The sequence below is a fragment of the Anser anser genome, assembly GCF_964211835.1.
Source record: "Anser anser genome assembly, chromosome: 23".
Lineage (NCBI taxonomy): Eukaryota > Metazoa > Chordata > Aves > Anseriformes > Anatidae > Anser > Anser anser.
The window spans coordinates 5,748,073-5,774,518 of NC_139744.1; the positions used below are offsets into that span (position 1 = coordinate 5,748,073).

Sequence of the window (26,446 nt, forward strand, 5' to 3'; positions counted from 1 at the left end):
ATGTGCTTAGCAGCATCAACACATTCAGCAAATGCTGTGCTCAGAGCTGTCAAAGGTACTGCTGCCTCTTCACACCCACAAAGGACTCTTCCCTCATCCCCCCACAAACTAGGGTGAACTTTATTCAAACCAGGCTCCTCTTAAAAAAACGCCACACTCAGTACCGTCTTCGTGTTCTCTGGTACAACATATCAAACCCCTGACCATGAAAACAAAGAATCCTTTTTTCCAGCTTTTATTTTTTTTCTGTGAAAATACAGGTTGAAATGTTAATTTCAAGAAATCACAGTTTTATAAAGTGTCATTCATTCAATACCAGCTAGTCATTCCATCACCTTCACCCATGCCAGTACTGCCCATCCCAAAGCTTTGTATTGCTTTGCCAAAGGTGATTTTTTTTCCCAAAGACCTTAAAGAAGGTGCTATATGACAACAGCCATCTGTGTTTTTCACTATTTGTCCTCCCTAACTTGTACTGGGATTCAGTCCTAAAGCCTAATTATGTTATTACACACAATTTAAGACAAATGTTAACAGGGATAACAAAAAAAAAAAACAAAAAAAACCTTTCCTGACTTTTTTGCCTGTCAGTATTGCACAGCCAGCCTTTCTGGAAGCTGGGCTTTTTCTGCCTGTCACAGCAAAAACAACCAGCCAAATTAACAGGAAACTGTCCCAGCAGCAGGAGAGAGCTGAGATCCCAAGCTGGTAGGTGGCAAAAACATTAAAACCCTGGAGATATTTCCGAGAGCAGAACCACATTTCAGGACAGTAAAAGCACCAATGGTTTGTGGTATCAGCCGGAGCGTCTTTCCCACGCGGCAGGGAGAGCTGACGCCCCAGCCTGCTCCTCTGAGCAGCTGTCCCGTAAACGGTTGTTACGTGGAGGTCTGCAGCCTCACTTTCTTGCTTGAGGTGGCAGCAAAATAGGATTGAAGTTTTTGGACAAAATGAACAGGATGGAGATACTGGCTAATGCTGGTGTGAGAGCGCAGGAGAATGTAAACATCTCCACCTACCCAACAGAGACGATCTGGCTTCACAAGGGTTCCTGCCTTTCACCCACCCACTCAGGTGGCCCGAGACTAGCGTTAATGCTATAGATGAAGTGTAAAGCTCACAGGTCCTGCAAGCAGAGGACTGCTGCACCCTGTCCTACTGCTCGGCAGAACTCGGGTCTAACACCAACGTACAAAAACGCACACCTGTACATCGAAGCACTTTGCGGACGACAGTGAAAGCCGTGAGGTGCAGCCTTCAGGAAGGGAACAGACTATTCTTTTGCACTGACACGTCACCAACAGTTATTATGACAGACTCTTCTTAGAAGCAGCCAACAGATTTTTCTCCTCTCCCCCTCAGAGGAAGCCCGAGGAGGGTGCCAAGTGCAGGAAGTTTGGTTTCTGCACTCAGCGCCTGCTTGGGAGCTCCTGGGAACTCTGCAAGGCATTTTGAGCCCTGTTGCTCCAGAGCCTAGAACTCGTAGTAGCTTATGGCATCTGACAAAAATTGTGCCGACTTCCCTATTCCTCCCCACTCCTGCCTGGAAAAGGTGTGCATAACGTTTTAACCATTTACTAAAAAGACTCTTAATGTGGCTGCATTTCAGCTATACTTATGTGCCTATTTTGGACAATTCATTAAGTGCTTTAGAACAAAAAAGTGCTATAAGAGACTATACGCACAGTGGTGACAGGTTTAACTTCTTCAAGAGTTCCACTCTTCTATGGCATGATAACTTCAGTTTTCTGGTTAAGGATGTCAACACCTAGTGCAGCAAAACCAGCCAATGTTCTGGGAGACCAAAGGGAAAGAGTATCAATTACAGGTCACTGGTCCTCAAAATGGGAGGTCCAGAGCTTAACTTTTCCCAGCTATTTTAAGTGAACTTCACTTGAGAAACCTGCAGACATTCCTGCCTCGTTGCATCTCCCAGAACCAGCCTGGGTCCGGCACGGCTGACCTTGCTCCCTGGGAGCTGCTCCTCTCTTCAGCCTCGGTGTCAGCAGCCCCGGCTCTGCGGCCGCTGTGGTTCCAGCACTCTGGAAGAGGCACAGCACACCAGCAAATCGGTTTCGAGACACACAAGGACTTTGAGCAGCCCTGAACGAGTGCACCCAAGTACCTTACGCCTCCCCCTGGTTTTGTTCTGGGTTACAGAAGGGCTAGCAACACCCACCCGTCTGAACTTGACGCATACAGTTGCTGTATACTTTACAAAAACATAATCACAAAAGAAAAAGTTCACCAATGATTAAGGCACTGTGGGCCCAGCTGCCCGTCCCGCTCCATTAACACGTTTTGACGTGAGGGGAGGAATACGAAGCCTGGTGCCAGCCTTTAAGTGCTGGTGCAGACGGGCTGAGCTAACACCACGCAGCACGGGGGCACTGATCTCCAGCGGAGGGGCTGAGCGGATGGCAGGACTGATAGCTGGGAGTGGGTTTTAAAAAAACAGTTCTGCAGGAGAATTCAGACTTTGCCTGAGCTGACGGAGCCGCTGTCCTGCCCCCTCCAGGGGGAGCTGTGCGGACAAGGACAGCTCCTGTGAAGTTGCAGCAAGGCAGCAGCAGCAGCGGTGGAAACGGGGCTGAGGAGCACAACCCTGCCCACCACGGAACACGCTCCTCCTGCCCTACCACGTACTCCCTTCGTTGGTAGCAACAACAGAGTGGGAAGCACCAGCTCCTAAGTCAGGGAGGAGATTCAGAAGACGAGAGCTGCAAGCAAAGCTCTTTCTGGGAACAAAGTTCTTTTCTGATTCAAGAAGGAAGTGTCTGCGGGGAAGGGTGGGAGGTGAAACCAAGCACCCAGCTAGTTACTGCTGTCAATTTTCCCCATGCAAAAGGCTTGAGGTAGAGATGATGCTACCCAAAGCCTACAGAAACATTAAGTTTTTCCTCCAGCTAGAAGGAAGTTAGCCAGCTCCCCTCAGCACAAACAACCACAGCTGCACTGAAGATACTCAACCTCCACCTCCTCTGAGCAAGCCCAGTAACTACCAGCCTCACCTCAGAGGCTGAGCAACAGGAGCTCTCATCCAATCCCCATATGCTCCTGAAAAGCACAATCACATTCCTCTGAAAAGCAGGAATTTTCCTGTACCATTCTCAAGCTCAATCTCACACACCCAAAACAAGTAATTCCCACTGCTCTGGGGAACATCTAAGCTTCAGGACATGTCTTGGAACTGGATCAGAGCAGACAACAGAAGTGAGGCCCGAGAGCAGTGAACTGCTGAACTGCTATCCTACTTCAGCACAAAACACCAGCAACTGCACGTGGTGCTTGATGGCAGGGGTGGCTGGAAGCTTTTGCAATTCCATATTTCAACAAGGTAAAAACCTCCACAGCAGAAGCAGCCTCACGGCCTGTTCTCCAGTTGACCGTGTTTGACTCTCCACGTCCAGCTGACACTGCAGTCAGGGGCAAGGGTGCACTGCAGCTCAATACCAGAGTCGGGGACCTCCATGTCGTAGTGCACTGGCTGGCCTTCTTTGGTAACCAGACTGAAGGCAGGGACCCGTACCTGTGAAGCGGAACAAATGAATCTGAATGCCACTTCAAGCCTCTTTCAGAGCATAAGAACCCATTAACAAACCCAGCCTGATTGGCAAATAACATCCCCACTCAAGAAAAGCTGCAGGAGAGAGGCTTGTGACTGGCAGAAACATCCTGAAATTATCTCATTAGAAAGTATCTCAGAAACTGGACTAGTAGCATTCACCCTGCTGCTAACTTGCCTCCTTGAGGTCGTTGGCCATTGCAGGTGTTTTCTGAACTGGCTGCATTTGGGCACTGCCAGTTCCTCTGTGGGCTAGTGACCTTTTGCTTTGTGATGTCCACAAGAATGATGTACTCCAAAGAGAACCAACAGCAGTGAAACACGTTCTGGACGTCTGCAACCTCTTTGTTTAGAGATGATCACCACATTTTACGCTTGGAGGAGTCTTGGTCCCACAGACACTCAGAGTCTCTTTCAGGGCCTGCCAAAAAGGCCCATAGTGAGGTTCACTGGAGTCTGCCAGTATCTCCTCCACATTAACAAGCAGGAAGCATCACAGCCCAACGCAGCCTGTTTCCCTTAGCTGGTACTACTGCTCTTGAAGAAAAGGTCAGAATGATTCTTCTATAGGCAGAGGGGAAAGAAGTTATCTTTCTAGTCAAAGAGAAGGATTTTTAAACTGGAGCACAGGTACTTTTTAAGATGGAGCTCAACAACTACAAGCCAACTGCATCCTGGGCTGCATCAACAGAGTTGCCAGCATGTGATGGAGGGGACTGTCCCCCTCTGCTCTGCCCTTCTGAGGCCCCACTTGGAGTGCTGCATCCAGGTCTGGGGCCCCCAGCACAAGGATGTGGAGCTGTTAGAGGGGGTGTAGAGGAGGCCATGAAGGATGCTCAGAAGCTGGAGCACCTCAGATATGAAGAAATACTGAGAGGTCTGGTGTTGTTCAGCGTGGAGGAGAGAAGGCTCCAGGGAGACTGCACTGCAGCCTTAGAGTGACTTTTTACATGGGCAGATAGTGATAGGACAAAGGGGAATGGTTTTAAACTAAAAGAAGGGAGATTTATATAAGATATTAGGATGAATTACTTTACCCACTGGAACAGGTTGCCCAGGGAAGGTGTGGATGCCCCATCCCTGGAGGTGTTCAAGGTCAGGTTGGATGGGGCTGGGGGCAGCATGCGCTGGTGGGAGGTGTCCCTGCCCATGGCAGGGGTTGGAATTAGGTGATCTTTAAGGTCCCTTCCAACCCAAACCATTCTATGATTCTATGTACTGTGATGCCTATGATGATTTGCAATGGTTTGTAGTTCAGAAAATATCTTCTGGTATCACACTTACAACAACAGCACTCAAGTTATGTAACTAAACGCATCATTAGGGTCCCTGAATGGACTTCTGGTTCGCTGATTTTAAGGCAGGATGAGGCTGCATGGTAGAAGAAATTGCTTAGACAAAATGCCGTACTTAAACAACTCCCAGCTTTGTGTCTCACCTGGCTGCTTATCCCAGTGGCAATGTCTCCCACCTTTGTTCTCTGGAAATCCCTGATGTGTAAATTTTCTCCGCTTAGCAACTGGACCTGGATTTTCACTCCTGAAATGTGAAAGAGAAGTCATTAACTTCTGCTGTAGGCATAACAACTTCACAGTCCCACATTGGAGAATTGACTAGCAAGACACAGGCATCAGAAGACCATTTTTTATTTTTTTTTGTCATCAAGTATTTCATTTATGTAGGTCTTGGCAGGGCACAGAGGATTGCTGAAGAAAACAATGACTCACAGAGCAGAGCTGGATTTAGCAAGAAAGCAGCTGAAGAGACATATTGATTTGTACAACATGCCCTCAAAATTACTCTGTAGAAATTTATGGTTATAAGGCATACAGTCTTGCACATGGCAGCTGCACAAGGCGAGGCATAAAGCTGAACCAGACTCCGTGGGTTGAGGAACTTCTTTGGCTTTTATTGGATTATATAGACTTGACTCCCACCCACCTATGACTGGAGCAGACTTGGCCTCTTGACAGCCCATATGCTTTCAGGAGGGTCTTTGCTGACACAGGAACTGAAAGGTGAGAAGAGTTCAAAGACTCCACACCCCAGATCCGCTAGATACTGAGAAAGCTGTACCCAACCATTTATCCAGACTTCAGAAAGATGGACTCACCATTGAAATAGCTAGGAGTGTCTGTGTGACGGCTGCGATTCAGTAGGTTGTTAAAGCTGAAGCTCTGTCCATCCGTCTGGCTGTTCCAGGAATGAATCCCTGAGCTCATAGTGTCCCTCAAGCTATGCGAAGCCTTCATGGAGTTCTGCAGAAGTAAGCACAAGTCTGTCAAAGGCTCCTAAAGAACATGAGCTTCCACGAGATGCCAAACATGAAAATAACCTCAAGGGAAAAAGAAAAAAAAAAAAGAAATCCACAGGGATGTGCGATTGGGCCTTGACTTATTCTGCATTTACCTGCCATCTAGAAAATGGGATGTATAACAATGCAACAGTTTGCAGACACAGAAAGTTATTCTCAGTAGTCAAATCAGTAATCAGCTGAAGAGTTGGATGAAAAGAAAAAAAGGGTTTCATCACACTGACAGGAGAATAAAGCATCAGATACATCTCATGTTGTTAAGTGACAATGCACAGGAAAAAACAGTAACTCTACATAAACAACTACATTGTTGTGCTTCTTGGAAAAGTCTATATTATCTTAAGAGTCATGGGAGGTCAATCTGACAACAACAGCTTATCGGTAAGTACCCATCAAAACTCAAATCAGTTGTTAGGGTTATGAGCTAGACAAAAGAAATAGAGAAAAAATCAGAGTCACATCCCACGCTGCACACCGTGTTGTATCAACGTCTGAACTACTGCGAAGAACTGTGCTCAGCTCTCCTCAGAAAGCACTACAATGCTGAGAAGAGGAATAGAAATAGGAAGCAAAGATGATCACGTTCAAAAATGACTCCTGCAGATGGCAGGCTACACCATTTTGGACTCCCTGTCTGAAAACAATGATTGAAGGCTTACAATTAAATTACATCCTTCCTGGTACAACAAGGCTTATTCTGTGTTGTTGTTTTTGTTTGTTTGTTTGTTTGATCTGGTATTCCCTACCTTATGAATAACGGAGTTAAAGCAAACGATTAATTAAACCTAGTGTTTAAGTAATATAAGACTATACAGGTCATTAGTATCAGTAGGTTAAAACAGATTCGTGGAGATCAGATCCATAGGCTGGGAGTGAATATCCAGCAGAAGGGTTACTGTTCTGCCCCATTCTTCTGCTCCTTCCCTAAACACCCCTTCAGTGGCCAGGAAGAAGATCCTTGGCCACTGGGTCCAACTCTGCACAGTTCCTATGCTCACCCCTACTGCTTCAGTTCCTTGATTCTGCATAAACAGGGTCAAGGCCACTGAGGTTTTCCAGATCCACACACTTGGTGCTTACTGTGAGAACACAGCCCAGAAGAGCAACTGGAAGAAAGGGGTCGTCGTGGGACAACAAACTAAAAAACAACTAAAATCCTAAATACCCCGTTGCCCAAGAACAAAGGTTCATTCCTCCAGTATGCTGCAGAAAAATAGATGTCAAAAGCAACAAGAAATGTGAAAAGCTCCAGATGTTCACTGGTCACAGCTTCCAGAGGTGGTTACCCTGCGACCCCTCCACACCCCCAGTAACACAGCTAGCATCCACGTATATTCACCTTCTCACTGGCATCTGACACAAACGGGCTGTCGATGCTGAGACATGAAAGCATTTGTTCTTGCTCTTCCAGCGAGTAAGGCTGTGAAAGGCTGTTCAAAAACAGTTCTGCAAGCAGAAAGAAAGGGAAGGAAAACATTTAAAGTTATTCCTTTCATGAGTTCCTGCTCCCGTCCCAGTTATTACAATTAATACTCTAAGCATCTTTGGTGTTAGATAATGACCATTGACACTGGTGTCCATAAACTACCTGACACATAATTCCTCTGGTAAGCAGAGGGTATTGCTACCACTGGGAAAATAGGGAAACTGAGCCAGAAAGGACAGAGGAATTGTGCAGTGACATGCAAAAAGTCAGAAAGGGCTCGCACCCAGGAGCTCCCAGTTCTTGCCTACTGTGCCACCTGTCAGTCTTCACTCAAGACCATCTGCATCATACCTAGGAAAGGGACAATCTTAGGTACTCTGCTCTTGCACTAACTTGCGTTGACGATATCCAGACCTGACAAGGATGATGGAGGTCCAAAGCCATCTGAGAAGAAAGACAGCCCTCAGCAACCCCTAAAATGCTATTCCTCAGTTGTGTGACAAGTTACATTTCAAGACACTTTTTTCCTAGCTTGAACTTTTCAATTCATTTATGAAGACAAGAAAACATGGGATAAAGAATTGAAAGGTTGAGGTAATGGAACTGGACTATTACTTCACTGATTTTTCACTCTGAACTTCTCTCTTGTTTTCAGATTCTGGATTGTTGGCTGGTGGGTATAGCTTTTCCAACGCAATAAACTGACTTCAACTACACTGCTTTGTTTGAAGTCTCCCATTTAAAAGGCTTATCCCTTTATTAAAAGAATTAGTTTTGAAGTATTCAAACCTTCATCTGAAGTTAGAATTGCAGACACTGTTTGTACAGTGCACATAAGCACACATCTGAAAACTGGCTGCTTTTTGAGAGGTTCCCACACCTCCCACAGAAGTTCACTACACTGGTCAGACAGTGGAAGGAAATCCTGACCACTACCTTCGTGGCACGTTTAGTTGCTTAAGAACTACTAGTTTTGATAATTTCAAGGAAGGCCAAACCATTTGTATAACAAGAGATGCACTATGAACAAAATGACATTCCCAAAGAAAGAAAATAACTGCCAAAAGGCCAAAATAAAGCAGCTGTATTTTTTATCATGTTCTTAAGCAAAAAGCTGAATTCCCTACATAGCTCATTACTTACCTATTTCCAGCTGCTGAAGCTCTTGTTCTGAAATGGTTGTTGCTTTCTCCACATGGCTGCAACTCTTCAGGGGGAGAGGAGTCGAGGAGAGCGGTGGTGGATCCCAGATCCCAGATAACTCCTTGCACACGTTCCAAGGGGTTCCCCCAACCTCCTCTGTTTGTTCCAGAGGTGGTGGTGGTAGGACTGGGCTTGCACAAGAAACTTTGTCTGCCAATTTGGGGTCAGAACGAGTCTCAGAAACTGGGCTCACTGTGGGGGACAGGGATGTCTGTGGATTGTTTTCTTTGTTCAGAGACAAATGTCTAGGCTCTCTGTATTCGCCTTTCCAGGGGCTTGTCACACCTCCCACTACAAAAACAGAGAACACAAACATTGTCATACAGAGAAAAGAGGTAAAGGTTTTCCTTCACAATACAAGTTTCAGAACTGTATCTTGCTGTGAAATGTGAAATTTAGCTTCTTCAGAAAACAGAGCCAGATCATCTCCACAAGTTCTTCCTGTATCACAGAGCTTTTCAGGAGGATTAAGTTGAAATAAATCACGGATAGTCTTAGAGGGAAGACCGGATCACAAGTATAAGTTGCAGCTGAGGATGCAATAAACCTCTGCTTTCACTTTTGCTGCATATCAGGCTTCAGCTCACTAGATGCATTTGATACATCAGCTGAGCATGAGCCAAGCCACAGCACACACCTTAACAAGCCCATGTAAAGCACAACATCATCTGCTTCAAGTAGAGAAGGAAGAAGGAGCATGTGACAGCACACAGGAAGCTATAATTTATTTGGGTGAGAAATACAAAGAAGTCACTTCAGGGTAATTTCAAAGAAAGGGATGTGGGCAAAAGCTATCAACCCCCAAATGTACATCAATGCTGAAGCATGTGCAAGTGATACACTGAATCATGTTTTACCAGAATACATTGGTAAAACATACTGATATGTTCCTCCAGGACCACTCTAACACTACTGGTCACTTTCACAAGCATGTGAAAGAAGCTTTAGATATGGGACATTTCTACCTTCTTCAAGTGCAACACTGGTCTTGGTTTTCAGTTCAGACGCAGATGCTCGCTGAACAGGCTCTTTCTCCAGACCCATTTTAATAATTTCAGCAGTGAGAGGGTTGCAGGAAGGTGGAATTTCCCTCAGAGGAGGTGGCTCTTTAGCTATCTGTGAAACAAACAGGAAGTGAAAGAGGCTCGACCAGAGAGGCTTCATTTGATTTCAGAAAGGTTCTTCCCATCCTCAGAGAGCTTCCAACTGAAGTTACCATTACATGAGAGGCCTGAGCAGTATATTATTTTTTCACAGTTGAATGGCTCAAAAGTCACACCCAAGTCATGAGCAGAATAGGAAAGAAAGAGCTCTAGAATGTATAATATGCAACAGTCTAAATGGAGTAAGAAATTATTATCTGCCATAGCAAGGTTGGCATCATCTTAGAACTGTCTCTCAGAGAGACTTCCTGAAATGACTGCTGTTTAGTTAAGTACAATGGGATTTTGCAGGCTTAAGTACCTTTTACTTGGCATATTTTGAGTTACTTACCTTCAGACAGAGAGGATGATTGTAATATTGGGTCCAAGGGTGACACCCATTAAGCATGTGCAGCATCATACAGCAACTGCTCCAGACATCCACTTTGGAGTCGCAGCGTTTTCCCATGACCACCTCTGGAGCCATGTGAGTTTCTGTGCCAGGCACATAGTTCCCTAAAACCATTTAAATGAAAATTCACTGCGCGTAAACTAGACGATTGTTCCAGTGCAACTGCTGGGAAGCCTAAGGCAGCCTCCTTGTCTTTCCAGTTAAAGTGAGAAACAAGTCAGCTTCACCCAAAAAGCAGCATCACACACTCCTGTCAGCTGTTCAAGAGCTCCATGCCCCCATCAGTCTCACCCCTTATATGCAGATGTATGTATTAAACTTCCCTTCCTAGCATATTTGGGAGGCAAATGCCATTGGTGAACTCAGCATTAGAAAATATATCCATCTCTTCCAACAGATGCATTAAGAAGCACAGTAAAGTTTCACTGCCAGAAGTCAGCAATGATTTTTTCCTTTGCTGGAGGTCAGGATTCTTCCCCAGCTGTTTAATGAAGTTAAAAATCTAACTCTGACTCGTCATGTAAGTTTGGATGTGATGTCTGGCCGGGACAAAACACTGAATGTGATAGGTTGACTTAATTTTCAATAAAAACATAATACTAACAACAACATAAACACAACAACCTTCTAGACTGGAAGATAAGGACTAAATTCAACAACAACATAAATACAACAATCTTTTAGACTGGCAGACAAGGACCAAATTCCAAACCTAAGTTCCTTTTAGCTGTCAGTGACACACTTCACAGTAGAGTCAATAAATGTTAAGTCTGGAAAACACAGTTGCCTGCAGATTAGCCAAACATGAATGTTCAAAAAGAAAGAATGAGTCAGCAGGGCAATTCTTTAGAATCACACCAGAAAAACCTTACCTGTGACCAAGCACTTTCCCAAGCCATCTGGATGAAGGTGAGCAGAGTGACCAAAATCACACAGAAGAGCTCTGCTTCCATCGTCAGACAAAAGCACATTTTCCGCTGCCAATGAGAGGTTTTTAACTGGTCAGTTCCCTTTGTATCATGGCCACTCAGAGGAGGAAAAAAGCCTAAAGCCCACAGAGCTACTTTTTTGAGCCCAAACCACGGTCTATTATTCCTATGGAGTGTCACTGGCTCAAGCACGTACACAACTATAATTATCCCAGTTATCCTCTATCCCCCTGATGGAGCGGCCTGGGCAAACAGCCTGTCAGACCAACTGGACAACAGAAAGAGGTGACAAATATGATATGCCCAGCTGTTTAGAACTAAGTTAAGCTCCAATCTCAAATGCAGAGCTGAAAATGTAGTAAATAAACTTTAGACACTCACAGTAACTCAATCTCCAAGCCCTTTGCTCCTTGTAAGAAAAAGGGAAGAACAAGATACCTTAAATAGCATCCTACCTTTTACATCCCCATGGAGAATGTTTTGAGCATGAAGATACTCCAAGCCTTCTAATGCTTGGCCCAAATAACTGAGGGCTCTGTCCTCTGGCAGGCAGCCACTCTGCTTAATTAGCTGACCTAGTGAGCCACCTAGAAAGGAATCCAGAGAGTCCATATCTGTTAAGTTCTTCTCAGCATCATCAACGTTCCTTGTTTCTGATGAAGAAATGAAAACTGCCAGGCCTGACAGCCCTTATCTTACACACATGGGTTTATTCCTTTTGCTCATACCCAGAGGTCTTACTGCCTGTGGATACCAGCCTCTTTCATGAACCCTTTTGCTTAGCATCAGTTTAACATTAGTGCTTTGTGTTAAAATCAACTACTCTGTGATCAGCCACTTCTAGGTGCTCCTGATCATCAGCCGTCCTTCACAGGCTGTCTTTTCCATGGGCCTGGCTGGAAAAAGGAGCCTTGGGCAACAGGGAACCATCTAGGTCTGCTTTTAGAGCATCTCCTGTTCTAGTCCAACGTGCTTTACATGGTGGCATGCGAATAAAAATGAAAGCAAAGAAGAGTACCAACTATGTGGTTCAGTGAGAATTTACAGCTGGTGTTTGAGAGATAGGCATCTTGAATGGAAGAGGGGCTGGACTAGAAATGACTCTCCCCAAAAAAGACCATTGCTACACACCCAGCAGGGGTAACACAAACCTATCCCAACCCACTCAGGAGTTAATGCTAGGAACACTTGGATACACCGGAGAATTAACAGAATTTAAAACTGGGGCAGGAGGAAGAGGAGATCAATGTCCACTGCATTTGACAGCTACAGCGATGCTCCCACTGTGGCTGTTCCTTTCTCACCCTCCATCAGCTTCATGAAGATGGTCACCCAAGGTCCTTCCTTCACAGCTCCATACAAGGGGACAACTTTAGGACTGGTTATCGCAGCACACGTCGTCAACTCCTCTGCACGGAAGTGTTCAACTTGTACCTGGAGTGACAAAGAAGCACCAAACAAATTTTGTGACACGTCCTGACAGACTTGTCCCTCCCCAGTGCCTGCGTCAGAGAGCCCTGCACTGCCTAGCAGCAGAAACTCACAGATAGCTTTTGGTATCAGAAATCGGTGGGTACAGCAGTAAGTGGCAACACACAGATCAACTCCGAACAAGGACAAAGGGAGTCCCTAAATCCTCAGTGCCCAAGTAAAGTGAAGATTTGTCAAAAATTAAAAAAAAAAAAAGATGCCAGCTTGCAATTCCTCTGGCTTTTGGTTACAGATTACATGCAATCTTCAGGAGGAAGGTAATTTTCGTCTCAATTAAGAAGATAATACTGACAACTTAAGCATTCTGTTTTCATGAGATCTGAAAGAAGAAAAAAAAATCTAAGGATGCTGCAGTACTTGGCAGACCCAACTCCTGCAAAATACGAGAGAATACAAAATATGCCTGAAGCAGTGATCTACACTATCACCTTTTTACGTGGTATTCACCCTGCACAGAAAAATGGTTAAATAAAAAAAAATTATTCACTGAGTTTGGCCAAATAAAATAAACCAAGAATTTGCTAAAGACCAGAAGGAAAACATGAGTCATTACGATTCTGGTGGGAAAAGGATGTATCATGTTTCTTCACTGTCAGCAATCCAGCTATAGCCAGTTTGCTTTAATCTCAACAATTGGGAGAGCAGGTGCTTGCAACACCCAGTATGGTGAAAGAAGGTCAGGTAGTCCCCTTCTACAAGGGCAGACAGCAGTAATTCCAGACAATTACTTATGTGAAATGAAATACACCATAGTTTAATGTTCAGCTTGCACGTTAGAACTCACTGGTTAAGAGTTTGGCCTGAGAAGACACTTCTTATCTACAGAAGTATCCTTTGAAATCCTCTAGGAATTAGAAAAGTAATTGCCATTTAGAAAGACTTAAGAATCTCCTACCCTCATGTATTTCTTTTCAGCACTACCACCTCTCCTTCCTGAAAATAGACCCCACTACTAACAGCTGTTTCTCTTGAGACAGTGTAATTGCACAATGGATAATAAAACTCAGTGGTTACGTACTGTCAGAAAACAAGCTGGTCATGGTACCACAAAATTCCACATGTAAAGCATAAGGATGAAGAATAAGAAATAATTTTCTACTTGCTTTAAATACGTTTGTTTCTATCCACCTGAAAAATGAAATGGTTAAAAACCCGGACAAGCTGGCTTAGTCTTGCCACTTCCGTATTTCCACCAGGCCATACATCAAGTTGACACCAGTGTAAACAAAAAAAGTGAACATTTTAAAACTGAAAGATACAAGTTCCAATTCTTTTCTCACATAACATTTTCGTACTCAAGACAAACACTTCCCACACACTTTTCGAAGTTTTCTATTGGAGTAATGTGAGAAACAGTTCTACAGAGGTGATAAAACTGTTCAAGTGTTAAGTTCAAGTTAAGTAGTTTGCGATCTCATCAGCTACTTCCATTATAACTCTGCCTTCACCTCTGAGGCACCCCGTGGCCGCCTACAAATCAATACCCTCATTCGAGTTACACACACATCACGCATCATACGACAGTGACGTATGACTTAGTGTACAATAGATTATTATGCCAACTCCTGGAAAAACACATATCCTTGCTGCACCTGTAACAGAATCACCTCCTTACAACGTGCCAGTATTGTGTATGACACTCACTGAACAGGAGAAAGCTCTCTCCTTTCTGAGTACCTATCAACTGTCTGATCTTTTACCTATTTTACTCCATTGCCAACAAAGAAACACCTGCCATGTCTCCATTCATACTGGGTGTGTTTTAAGATGGGAATAGTTAGACAAGCATACAACTCGGAGCTGTTTTTTTCCCTCTGTAGACGTTAAGACACTAAGAACACACTTAAGATCTTCCTGAAATCTCTACTCTTTTGGCCTGTCTCAGTGTGAAAACCAAGATACCTTTAACACTCTTTGAAGCCAAATGAGCCTATTTCTTACTGCCAAGCTTGCCCTACTGTGCACACCTCTGTCTGCTGCTTCTCTCCATGCCACCACCTTGAAGCTTTCCCTTGGACATAACCACAGCAGCACTGCACTGTGACTGTACAGTCTGTGGAATGAGAAGACACTTGCTCTTTACAGAATTATGAAATCATTTAGGTTGGAAAAGGCCCTTAATATCATCAGGTACAATCCTCCAACAACACAAGCCATGTAACATTACCAAGTCCACTGCCAGACCACATCCCTAAGTGCTACATCCACACGTTTCTTAAATACCTCCAGGGACAGCAACTCCACCCCTTCCCTGGGCAGCCTGTTCAATGCCTAACCATCCCTTCCATGAAGAAACTCTTCCTAACATCCAGTACACACCTCCTATGCCTCCTTATATCAGACAACCCCCCCTTTCTCACACACAGATTACCTTTTTGGCAGCACACTGAAATCCTGTCTGTTTGTCCTCTATTTTGTATACTTCTCCAAAAGAGCCAATGCCCAAGGAACCATGACACTTGGTCCAATGAACTTCTTCTCGGTACTCGTAATCCACTGGCTTTAGTTTCTAGGGGATAAAAATCAGAAAACAAGATGAAGCAAGCAAGGAAACACATAATACCATAACTCTTTAAAAATCCATGAACAAAATTACTTCTGTCACTGGCTTGAGATGACACAATATGGGAGGACCTGACAGATTTTTGTGTATGCCCTATTTCACCTAAATGACTATTCGCTTTTGTCATAAAGAAAGACCACCCGTGTTTGGATAGCTTTGGAGCTCCAAACTATTCCCTTCACCTGCAAGACTGTGAAGATGAAGATAAATTCTACAAACAAAACAAGATTCATCTGACTAAATTTAGGCATCTACGTGTGAGCTACACCTTTTTTATATTCAGTTGACTGAGACTGTGCTCTACATCTCAATGTAAACATATTCAGGCAGGTAAGTAACACCCTGAACTCACTGACTGTACCGATAGGGTCATCACTGATTCCAGCGAAGAGTCCTCTAAGAGGAGTTTAAGGAGTTGGCCAAGATCTGAACTAGGAAGAGATGAATCATGACTGTAAGATTTCCGTGCATTTGCAGTGCCCATGTCCTGCGTTTGGCAAGGGACAGTGGGTAACTTACTGGTTTACCACCACAGGCAGGAGACAAGCTTTTTGCGATCTGTAGGTCCCAGGTACCTTTTTCTGTTTGTGTCACAATCTAGGTGAACTACAGCCAATAAAATATTGCTGTCTGTTCACCTCAGTGGACTGGATTCTTTCACAGACAAACAGAGAAGACATTTTTGAAGACTGACTATGCACAGAAATACTTCTCATAAATAAGCATGCATATTTTGTGAATGAGTGAACAAATCAGAGCCACCAATATAAGACAGGGCTTTATGTCCTTCAAATAACAACGTCGCATCTACCTCTAACTGACAGTGTTCAATCGTATCAATACCCACTCAGAAAACGCGGTCATGTTACAGAAGCCAACACATGGATATAGGTTCTCTCTCTTCTGAAGCCCAAGAGAAACTCTGCCTACCACAACACTAGTGTGTAGGATCAGAAGATCACCTCGGTAAGTAGCACGCCTTCGTTTTCATCTGCTTTTTGAAATTGTTCCTTCAGGTCCAGACCGCCTCCTCTCCACGTCTTGGCTAGGCTGGCTAAATTTTGTGGTTCACCGAGACTCACGCTCCCCTTCAAGGCGTCTACCAAGTATTCTTCCACAGAAATCTTGTCCGAACTGTTTTTCATGGACTGGTTGACGCAGTTGGGGAAACTATATTCCAAGTTTAGCCCAGATAAGCGATGCTCACCGTCTTGATAGTTGAGATCGCCATGGAAATATGTCTTCAGAGCATTCAGTTTCATGTGATGGAGAGGACTGTCCAGATGTGGGAAATGAGGGGGCATTATGTTGTATGGAAAGGGATGGAGAGTTTCAGGCTGTGGAACACTGTCCCTCTGATAGTGCAGTTTCCACACGTGATTAAGGCACTGAACAGGGCTTATCAGCTTGTGCAGTTCTGTTTTGTATTGGCTCTTTGGTAAATGGAGTTTGCCTGTGGACAGAACTTTCTCCGGTTTCTCAAATGGCAGCGGATCATAAATCAAATCCTTGTTAAGTTCTGACAACCAAAAATTGTTTCTGAGGAGAGTACTTTGGTGTGTTTCATCCTCCTAGAAAATAAACCAGAACAGCTGAGGAGGAAACTCATTACAGCTCCCAAAATTCAAAGAAGAATTGTTAGGAGCTTGCAGGGGTCCCACCCCTACAAGAGGAAGGTCTAAGGATTCTCACCTGGACTGGAATTGGGGTGCAGCTCTCTTGTTCTGGAGTTCTGGGACCTCGCCTGCCAGCAGCCACTGTCTGTATTTTCAGCTTGGATCGTTTCTTGTGACGTTTCTTTCTTGTTTTACCACGATGCCTCCCTCTCCAACAGGTAGCTGCCATTTTCCCCTCCGTTGCATGGGCCACATTGTTGGGGATTTGATCAAGACTGTCTGAGCGGCTATTGGAAACCAAAATGCATGAAGTCTCTTAGATCTGATGGTGAAAGCACACCCTCAGTTAACAATTACGACCGATGGAACAAGAACGAGAATTAGCAATTCTGCCTTCTGAGATGTAAATAGAGAACTGTAACATAGCTTCTTGCCTTCTAATATGTAGCAATTGTCACTTCAGAATCAAGGCACAGTAGTATATCTGGCGTTGCAAGGAAGAAATACAGGGTGTGGGCAGGGAAGCAAAGCATTAAGGTTCCCAGATTTTGCAAATTCTGCAAGAAACAGCAAGACTAGGGGGCAAAGTAGACAGCGAAAAGCACCGAATGTCTCCAGGTTGCTTTGAGACAGTTTATGTGTATGATTTATAGTGAACACAGAGATTAAGTATAAATGTAATATATTTAAAAATTTGTTAAAATGAACAAAAGTGCTCATAATATAAATATCTTCTCTATTCGAAAGAAAAATAGGTTTTGCAGCAGAGAGAAAGGGTGACGAAGTGCACTAAAATGGAACAGCTCCAAAAAGCTAAAAAGCTAGCACATAAAGCTCAATTACTGTAATACTACAATAACATTTCTAGCAATGCATATATATGTGTGTGTGTGTGTATAAAACAGCACTGGCCAGAATAACAGCTGAGGGCTTATACAAATAGATGCAGTTCTCAGAAGGAAAATTTGCCCAGTTATTCAATAGCAATCATGGTAGTTGGATTTTTTTTTAAATTGAATTGCAAGAGAAAACAGGATATTTGATCTCCAAATGAAGAAGTTATTATTGTTCTTTTAATCCATGTGGTATATTCATTTGCCTTTATTGAACAGCGATGCAGCTCACAGCCATCATTGCCCTCTCCATCTTTTTCTGCTGTCTCAGTGCACCACTGAGTGCTAACAGATCCCATAAGCTGAGGTCTGGGTGCTGATATTACCACATCGCCTTGAACCTGAACATACTCCTGACGTGCATTCCACATAAACCCCCTAAGAAATGGTTCACACTGCATTTTTTCAGATGGTTCGTGGGACGATGTCAAAGTGGGTGTGCAGTGTCAAACCATATAACCCACAAGGTCAGATTCAGTGTCTGAAAACTTCCAGAAATCAGGCAGAACCTAATTCTATATCCCAGTTACCCACTTCAGAGAGTGCTGGGGCTTAATAAAGCTACAGCTTGTGCCCTAATAGGCACATACTGAAGGAAAAGCAGCTCATGCCCAGATGACTTCAGAAAAGCAAGTCCCAGAGACCTCCATTTTTCTCTTGCAACGGTTACTCCCCCTTTATCTGTTTCAGCTTCTCTTCAAAACTCCGTTGCTGATGCTGTTACTAAGCAAAAGTTCTTCTCTCATCCTCTTTTGTTTATCCTCCCCAGAAAAGCAGCAGTTCCTTTTTCTTATGAAAACTCCCAGCAGTAGTCTAATCTTCCCACAACTTTTCAAAGAGGATGGTGTAACGAAGTTTCAAAAGCATCAGTGCTGTTCAGTTAAAAAAGACCAAAACTGTCCCTTGGATCCTTCTACTTCAAGCCCATGAACCTCAAAAAACACTCCATGATTTCAAAACAAATTTGAGGACCCAGATAAAGTGGCAGAAAACTACAAAGGCCAGTAAACCAGCTGGCATTGACAATGAGACACTGCAAGGCTTTTTGAGTAGTTTGTGCTTAAACTTATATTTTCTTCAAATATATAAAGAAAGGCTTTGAGGAAGACAATTCAGGAAAGACATGCTCCTCCCAAGCCTCAGACACTAAAGCCAATCCAGATAGGGTCTCTTTTAGAAACATAAATGAAAGCACACAGAGCCAATGTGATTTGGACAAGGTAACACACACAACAGTGAAGGTGGGTGTTCACGTTAAGAGATCTCTCACCTGTAACGTTTACTATGAGCAATAAAAGATCTCTCTGATAAAGTGGGGCTGAATTCCTGACTGTTTTCACCTGTGTGAAAGAAAACAGGATCATCACACATCTTCAGTATCATGCAAGCCCTCTCCTGGTAACTACCGAACTAAGAAACACCTTTCCCAACTTGATAAACCAAACGGTGATCCAGACAAATCATAACACAGGCATGCCACATTGCCTGCAGTACATTCCTTCTCCCCTGGAATGATATAGCTCCCCAGCATTGTGATCTCCTGATCCCCCAGCTACTTCCCACCCAAAAGCCTTTATCACTATTATTATTATTATTGTTTTTTTTTAAAGAACACCCTTCAGAAACCAGCCAAGAACAAATGAAGGACATAGATTTCTAGTCAACAAAGCTAGGTGCAACGGCCACATGCTGTTCTTTCTGCTTTATTCAGTGGATGCTGCTACATTATTAAGAGATTTCATGAGCTTCCTAAATAGAGACTGGGATGTGTCATCAACTCCACCCCATATGGGATTACAAATAGATTTCAGCTCAACTCTCCAGGAGTGCAAAGCGAGTGAAATCTCACACCGCGTTACACATTCCTTTTTCTCAATGAACAGCAAACCTCCCTGCTACTTACATTCTGCTTGGGCAATAATAGAAATTGATGCACAGCCTCCTTCTGTTTCTTCTTTTGCTGTTCCTTTGGTGATTACATCATTCAGGATTTTCCACTGACTATGAAAGATGCCCTTCTTCGTATCTTCTACTTTGCAAACACTACTTTGCTTTTCACTCACTGTCTTGTTCAGCCCCTTTGTAGCTGTGAGCTCCTTCTTATGCTTGACAGTTGGATCAGGAGCTCCTTGGCACGTAATTCCCATCACTGCCATTTCACAGGTTCAGAGAGTCACTGGTTGAGAACAAAAAGAAACAAAGCAAAACACTTGTCAAAATTATTAACTTCACAGGCAGAAGCAGCTTCATGTTCAAGAGAAACAGGAGCCTGCTGCAGGTATCAGATTAACACACAATGCAGAGCAAACCAAGGTCCTGTCCAACCTCTGAGCACAGAACCGAAAATGAACCCAGGACTGCCAGCTCTCCATCCCTGACTCGTACCACTGAAGATCTGAAGAGTCAGTGTTATTTTCAGTACTAAAAACGTGAGGCTATACAAGCTTCAAAGGGAAGTTTATTTTTTGGTATATTCCCTCAGCTTAAATGCAAACAATGAAACCATATAGTAGAGGGAACCTAAGAGTATCACTAAACAGGAAGAATATACATAAAAACAACAACAAAGCAAAACAAAAAAGAAGCGAAGACACGGGAGATTTTCTCCGAGAGTACACTAGGAGAAATTACAATAAGCCCTAGCAGCACACAAAACGGTCATAAAATCCTGCTAATTGCTTTCCTCCTTGTACTCAGTTGCCCTGGAATCCATTTCCCATTTTTCCTTCCAATGAAAAAAGGTTAGGCAACGAGCCTGCCCGTACACAACTCCTCCCTCTCCGCCTTCCTTCCCCTTAATTGCCAATAACTTCTGAAATCCTTGGTCAACCACAAACGAGTCTGAGAAAAGAAAGGCTCTTGCAGCCTGTCGGATCAACGTGAGTCGGTGCTGGAGAAGATGCTGGCAGGGAGCAGCTCCACAGCTGAGCAGCACGGCAGGAGCTGGGCAGGGAGCACGAACACGGCTTTGGTTTTGCCCCCGCTACCCCCAAGCTGGATTCTGGAAAAGCTAAGCCATAGCAGCTTTCTTTTAATCCAGAAACCAGAGCATGCTCGATCACCCCTTAACCACCCAGGTTGCTTCCTTCTTCTGTTCTCCCACAGTTCAAGTGTAAAATCTTAAAATGACTATTTCCATCATTAAACAACCCATGGAAATTCAGAAGCCTTAACAGGTGTTAACTACCACAAACCCAATATGAGAGGAGAAGCAGGGACTTCTGAACAAAGGCCAACAAAACCAAGATCACAGAACTATTACAGGAGCATGTCTTTGAGGCTCGTCAGTTTAAATCTGCACCAGGGGGTTTCTGGTCATTTTTTTTCTTTCCCCTTTTTCCCCCCAAAACAGCTGCCTGGGGCAACAAGACATTCACCCAGGCAGGCTCTTCGTCACTGGACGGTGACAAACGCGGCACCAGCGGGAGCTCAGTGCCTATGGGGCCACCGAGGGAAGGGGAAGGGACCGGCCTGGGAGCCAAGGGCACAAACCTTGGTGTGATTTGTAAATGAGTCACCTAACAACCTGGCAGGTATACAAGGAAAGTCAACAATGACCACATTCAGCGGCTAAACAGAGAACAGCTGCTGTGCAAAAGAAGTGCTGATGACAGTATCCCACTCATTACACCCATCCCTCTCCCTCTTCTCTACAGAAATTATGTCAAATCTCAGTGCTGTAAAATAATCCCTTGGAGCAGCAGAAAGCCAGCCTGCCAGATGACTAACCCAAGCCACCAGTGAGCAAACTGACAAGTTCAGAGCTATTTTTACACTCACTCTCTCCTGATTTGCATTAACTCTGTCCCTCCTTGCCCTCCCCTCACCTTCAAGGACCTTCAAAGATCACAGTGCAAACCCATCCCCATCTCTGAAAACGTGTAATCCTCCAAATCACTCCTCAGCTTAGTTAAAAGACAACAGAGGGAGGAGAGAAACAAAATTGCAAGCCCTTGCCACTCTCTGAAATGGAAAAGAATAACAAGGAAACTTCACTGAGATTAAAGTCAACAAAGTACATAGCTCACCCGAGGACTAAAAAAAATAAGAGGTAGCTAGTGTAAGCAACAGCCGGTGCTCAGACAGTTTAACGTGTGACTCAGGTCTGCAAGGCTGTGTAGGCACAGAAGCTGCACGCCCAGCCCGGTTTAACCGTTGCCACACAGTTTGCAGGACTTCGTAAGGACCAAAAACCCCGCTGTTCTGATGGTACGCACTGCACAGCACACTTGGCAGAAGTTGTGATTAAAACCAAACCAGAACTTTTAAATAATTATTGAAGCATAACTTCTCTCAAAGCTACGTATTCAGAACTGAACAGGCGAGACCCATCGCTGTGCAATCCACAGAGGTAAGCCCCAATAATTTGGACACGGGCACTCGGTCCTCGCGCCCAGGCCCGCAGGCGTAGCTCTGCTCGGTGCAGCTCCAGGCAGGAGCCTTCAACGCAGTGAGTGGGTACCGAGGTTCCTCGGCAAGACCAGTAAGAACGGGATTTGCCCAACAAGAGGCACGCTGGAGCTGTGGTTTCGGCTGCCTGTGAACTCGCCACCACCCAGGACGAGCACGGTTTCCTGTACGGGCTACAGACGTGCAGCACCGGGAGGCTCGCCGCTGAGCTGGAGGGTCGCCGCTGCCTCGTGCCCCAGAATTGCCTCTCTGGTTTTCAAGGCCTCGTCTCACTCATCCAAGTCACTTAGACTCAACTGTGACTTTTGTTTTCAATATCCCCAACTTCCTTCCTTCTGCAGACGTGTGTACGGGCTCGTTATTTTCAAGGAGAAAAGAAAGGAGAAGTCAGGTAACGATACGGCAGATAAACGCGAATACTACGCCCCCAGCCCACAAAGGGCTTTTGCTAGCCGTGCGAAAGGCCCCTCGCTCCTTAACTTCACTAAGATTTAAGCTCGCGTCTCGTTAACTAATGTCAGTTCTCACTGCTGTAAAAAAGAAAGTGCGTTTTTACAGAATGAAAGCCAAACACGGTATCAGTTGTGTTGTGGAGGCACCGGCCCGATGGCAGTGGCAACTCCTCCCTCCAGCACTGCCTGTGAGAAACCGGTGTCCTGGCTAAGGCCACCTGAGGCCTGTACGGAGTCAGAACGAAGGAGACACTCAGCATTATTAATGCACAAGTGAACCATACATTTTCTGCTCTTTACAGTCTCCTGCCTCCCCTGCCCGTCCATAAACAAGTCCCCGTTCGCCCTCTTCGGCTCCTCCATCTCAACACTGGCCCCTCTGCTGGAAGCTGTTTGTAGCAGGGACCTTAAAAGCACATTTCTGTGTTTCATGAAGTTACACCCTACATAGAAAGACTCACAGGTGAAAAAAAAACCAACACAAATACCTCTTCAGCACTAAAGCACTCTGCAGCACACCATAATATACAATCCTGCTTGGTTTGCATCGGTCATATCTTCCTTGCCAACAGCTTTTTGGAGAATTTTGGTTAACATTTTATTGAGCAGCCCATAGTTTTAAAAAGAAATTGGGAAAGAGCTTTAAAATATGCATAAGACCTCATAGGTCAGCTTCTAAGTACGTAGATTTCTTCTCCTAGTCTGAGTGTGAACATTCAGCAGCAGTTTCACATTGACATTTAGTTTAAAAAAAAAAATCAAGTTGTCTCAGTGAGGTTTCCCACTTCCTTACTGAGAAGAGTTTGATGAACAATATATTAACTTGGGCTAATCCTCACTTTTGCAGTTGCTATTGGCTTATTGAAACAACACAACTAGCATTTTAAACCATGCTGCATTGCTGACCACTACCACAAAGCAACAGCAAGGAAGAACAGGGAATTCACATATCACTAGAGCAGGGAATGTCAACCGAAATGAAAATACACGCACCACACGGGGACCTGCAAGTCCCAATACCTGCTGGCAGAGCTATGGTTAGTCAAGAGCGAGCCAAGTCCGCAACCAAAAGAATCCGTCTGGAGTATTACCTACAAAATCATCAGGCAAAGACATCAAGCCTTACCAAAAAACACTTTTCACTGGGGAAAAAAGAAGAAAAGATGACACTTGTTAGTAAAATGAATCACACTGAAGATCTGGTTTGGGACCCGAGGAGTAGAAATGTGTACAACGCTCTTGCACCCCAGGTACCACTTCCATTCGTTCTTGCCTCCTCGCTGCTGTCTGTCTCTTCTCGGATGCTGCAGATGAGCTTCCTTGCCTGCCACGTTTCAGATGGAACTGAAATTAAGACAGTTCCGTTTTTGGCTGTGTCAGTTTAAGGCATATTATTGTAGCATGGGCCTGGGGTTGTTATTTAAACAAGCTCAGTGCTGTCAGCAAGGGAGAGGTTTCGATTTGTCTCAGAAGGGACTAAAAGAAAAAAGTTGTAGTACTCAACACACGCCCCTATCTTAAAACACTCTTAATGCCACTGTAAGGTAATATGTTTAAGAGGAAAAGACTTGCTTCAAGTATTTAAGAGTTCCAAAGTAAAAATAAATAGAGCGGCTGGCTGATTAAACTTGGTGAGTCAGAGCAGCAGTTACTATTCCAGGATGCTCACAGCCTTCCCCTCCTCTTGCTCTACACAGTGTTATCTTCTCGCCTGTCCAGCGGGCTTCCAGACAACCTGCCTGGTTCCTCTCGGTGTCCTACGTGCTGCCAGGTGCTGCTGCATACACCTGCACCTGAAGGCCACCAGGTAAAGCCAAACCACCGCAGAACTCTCGGTCTGAAGGATTTCACTATCAGCGTTATGTTTAAGTTATGTTACAAATGATAATAAATATGTCAACATATTCTTTAAAGTGGTTGGATAGTAAATATTTCAAAATCCCATTTCAGCCATTTATATTGCTTACTGTAAACAGCCCGATAATGAGCCTCGACTTCTTTTTAGTTGCCAGACAGTAGTATATTGCAACAGTTTGGTTCCAAAGTCTGCAGGAAAAATATTTGACTGGGTTTAACCATCAGCAGAATTTCTAAAAGTATCCAAACACATCTATCTTCATTTCCTCGAGAACAGCTCACCCCTTAACAATTCTTTTCATGCTCTTGAACAAAGATAAGAATAACACCATTTACCCAGAGTTTATAAACATCACTGCATCCTCATTCATTCCAAGTGCCCAATTTTTCCAAGCTGCTTTGCAAACAAGTCTTACAGAAAGCATCCGAACAAACTCAGGACACTGCTTAACAACAGCCTGGTTTTGAAGACCCGCTTGTGGAGTGAAGCTATTTCCTAAATTACGGCAAGAAGGTATAGGAAGCACCTAGATGGACAACCTCCAGCACTAACCACAGAGGCACATTAAAATCAATTCTGCCCGAGTCAGCAGGTCCAGGTTTTTACTAGTTATTACAATGAATTGCTTTGTGGCTTGAAGTTTTCAATGCACATTTATAAAAATGTCATATAAGGCTATAAGGAAGCACTATTGATGAAATGTTAAGCAAAAAAAACAAAACCCAAAGCTTTGTCAAATTTAGCATAGAAGCATTTCTATGTAATCCTAATTCACAATCAGTCCTGTGAATTTAATTATCATCATACGATAAAGTAGAAATAGGAACCGACCAGAGCAATTTCTAATTGCCCATCCTGAGCAAAATTCCACGAGATAAACTTCCTTTGTAACTACAGCACACAAGAAGCACCTTTCCGACAAGACGTGCTCTGTCCTCTTCAGTGCCTTGTGCTCTGATGCTGCTCGAGCGTGACGAGCAAAGCCCGGCTTCCTTCAGCTCCAAGTCCCACGTGCCGAGCCCTCCGTCTGGTCGCCCACACACCCTCCTGACGGCGTGGTCCCCTCACACTCCCTCTTCCCCAGCACCTCCAGACCCCCTGCAAACCGATGTCCCTTCTCCTCGGAGCCTGCCGCTCTCCCAGGTTTGCCTGGCGCTTGCCACTGACCTCAAAAGCTGCAGGAGGCGAGTTACAGGGACGGCACGGTCACGCTTGGCTCCTTCCCGTTAGCAGCCAGAGGGATAATTAGGGACCACATCACTGCCACAGCAAGGGCTCAGCTCTGCCTTCTCGCTGTTAGCGCTGAAACAAGATTCGGGACAAACGGTGGCAGAGCTCGCTAACCCCGGCGACGCCGGGTCAGGCCCTGCAAATCCTTCAGGTTTTTTGTTTGCCACAAGCTCCCTTGTTATATCCCTTCTTCGCAGCATGCTGTGCGAAGATTCGGCCTCTCATAACAGTTAAAATTTAATAGTTAATAGCAAATGACTCATTCCAAAGGAATCTGGTGGCAGTGCCAATAACAGATTTTAACGTGGTTAAAAGGCAATAAAGCGGCGCGCTACAGACACGCATTTCAAAGTCCGGCCCGGTTGCTCTTATCCCTACTGTCACGGCCCAGAAGGTGCAAGATATTGCCCGTAAAGGAGCGAGAACAAACACCTCGTAAAAGAAATTCGGGGGCTGCTGGGTGCTGCCCCCCGCACGTCCCCACCAGGCAGACAGGAAGCACCGAGCTCAACCACAGCGGCGACTAATTAATCACCAGAGCAGCACCAGAACCTCCAGCCCCAAAAAAGGGCCAAGGGGCGGGTAATTCCATTTTTATTCAGCCCTGGGGTTTAGGGGACCGGGCTCCATTTTGCCGAACCGGGAGCAGCCCCGGCAGAGCGGGGGGCACTGGGGGGCTCCGGGCTCGGGGCTCCGGGCTCGGTGCCCCCCGCTCCGCCGGGGCTGCTCCCAGGGTTGCTGTCCCCGCCATCGGCTCGACCCGAGCAGCGCCCAGCGCCGCCCCGCTCCCTCCCCCGGCACCTACCGCGGAGCGCGGGGCCCGACACCGCTTCTCCGTCCCCGTCGGCGGCTCCCGCACACTGACAGGCGCGGCCGGCCTGCGGCTCCACCCCCCTCGCGGCGCCAACCAATCGGCGCTCCCCTCGCCCGCGTGACGGCGCC

The 26,446-nt window shown here is 45.0% G+C and overlaps 1 protein-coding gene across 2 annotated transcripts; it reads right to left on the reverse strand.

Moving 5' to 3' along the window:
* Nucleotides 1–219: 219 nt before the first annotated feature.
* Nucleotides 220–26,446, reverse strand: MAP3K14 (mitogen-activated protein kinase kinase kinase 14). 2 transcript variants are annotated; one of them, XM_083808922.1, is made up of 17 exons: nucleotides 26,310–26,446; nucleotides 25,442–25,576; nucleotides 19,458–19,730; nucleotides 18,825–18,894; nucleotides 16,738–16,948; nucleotides 16,008–16,616; nucleotides 14,854–14,991; nucleotides 12,296–12,425; nucleotides 11,447–11,578; nucleotides 10,935–11,039; nucleotides 10,003–10,166; nucleotides 9,474–9,624; nucleotides 8,449–8,799; nucleotides 7,219–7,325; nucleotides 5,679–5,823; nucleotides 5,004–5,104; nucleotides 220–3,529 (listed from the first exon to the last, which is right to left on the reverse strand). In XM_083808922.1, the coding sequence occupies exons 3-17, from the start codon at nucleotides 19,708–19,710 to the stop codon at nucleotides 3,365–3,367; spliced, it is 2,832 nt and encodes a 943-aa protein (XP_083665048.1). In that variant the 5' UTR covers nucleotides 19,711–19,730; nucleotides 25,442–25,576; nucleotides 26,310–26,446; the 3' UTR covers nucleotides 220–3,364. The 2 variants fall into 2 exon arrangements, with proteins under 2 accessions (XP_083665048.1, XP_083665049.1); XM_083808923.1 differs by lacking the exon at nucleotides 25,442–25,576 and having other exon boundaries at nucleotides 26,310–26,423.

Excerpts from the sequence above, each read along its gene's own strand:
- MAP3K14 (XM_083808922.1), bottom strand. The coding sequence starts at position 19,710 with ATGGCAGTGATGGGAATTACGTGCCAAGGAGCTCCTGATCCAACTGTC. Across the intron at positions 10,167-10,934 it reads GGGAAAGTGCTTGGTCACAG|GGAACTATGTGCCTGGCACA; the intron begins GTAAGGTTTTTC and ends AAATGGTTTTAG. Across the intron at positions 8,800-9,473 it reads CAGTGTTGCACTTGAAGAAG|TGGGAGGTGTGACAAGCCCC; the intron begins GTAGAAATGTCC and ends CTGTTTTTGTAG.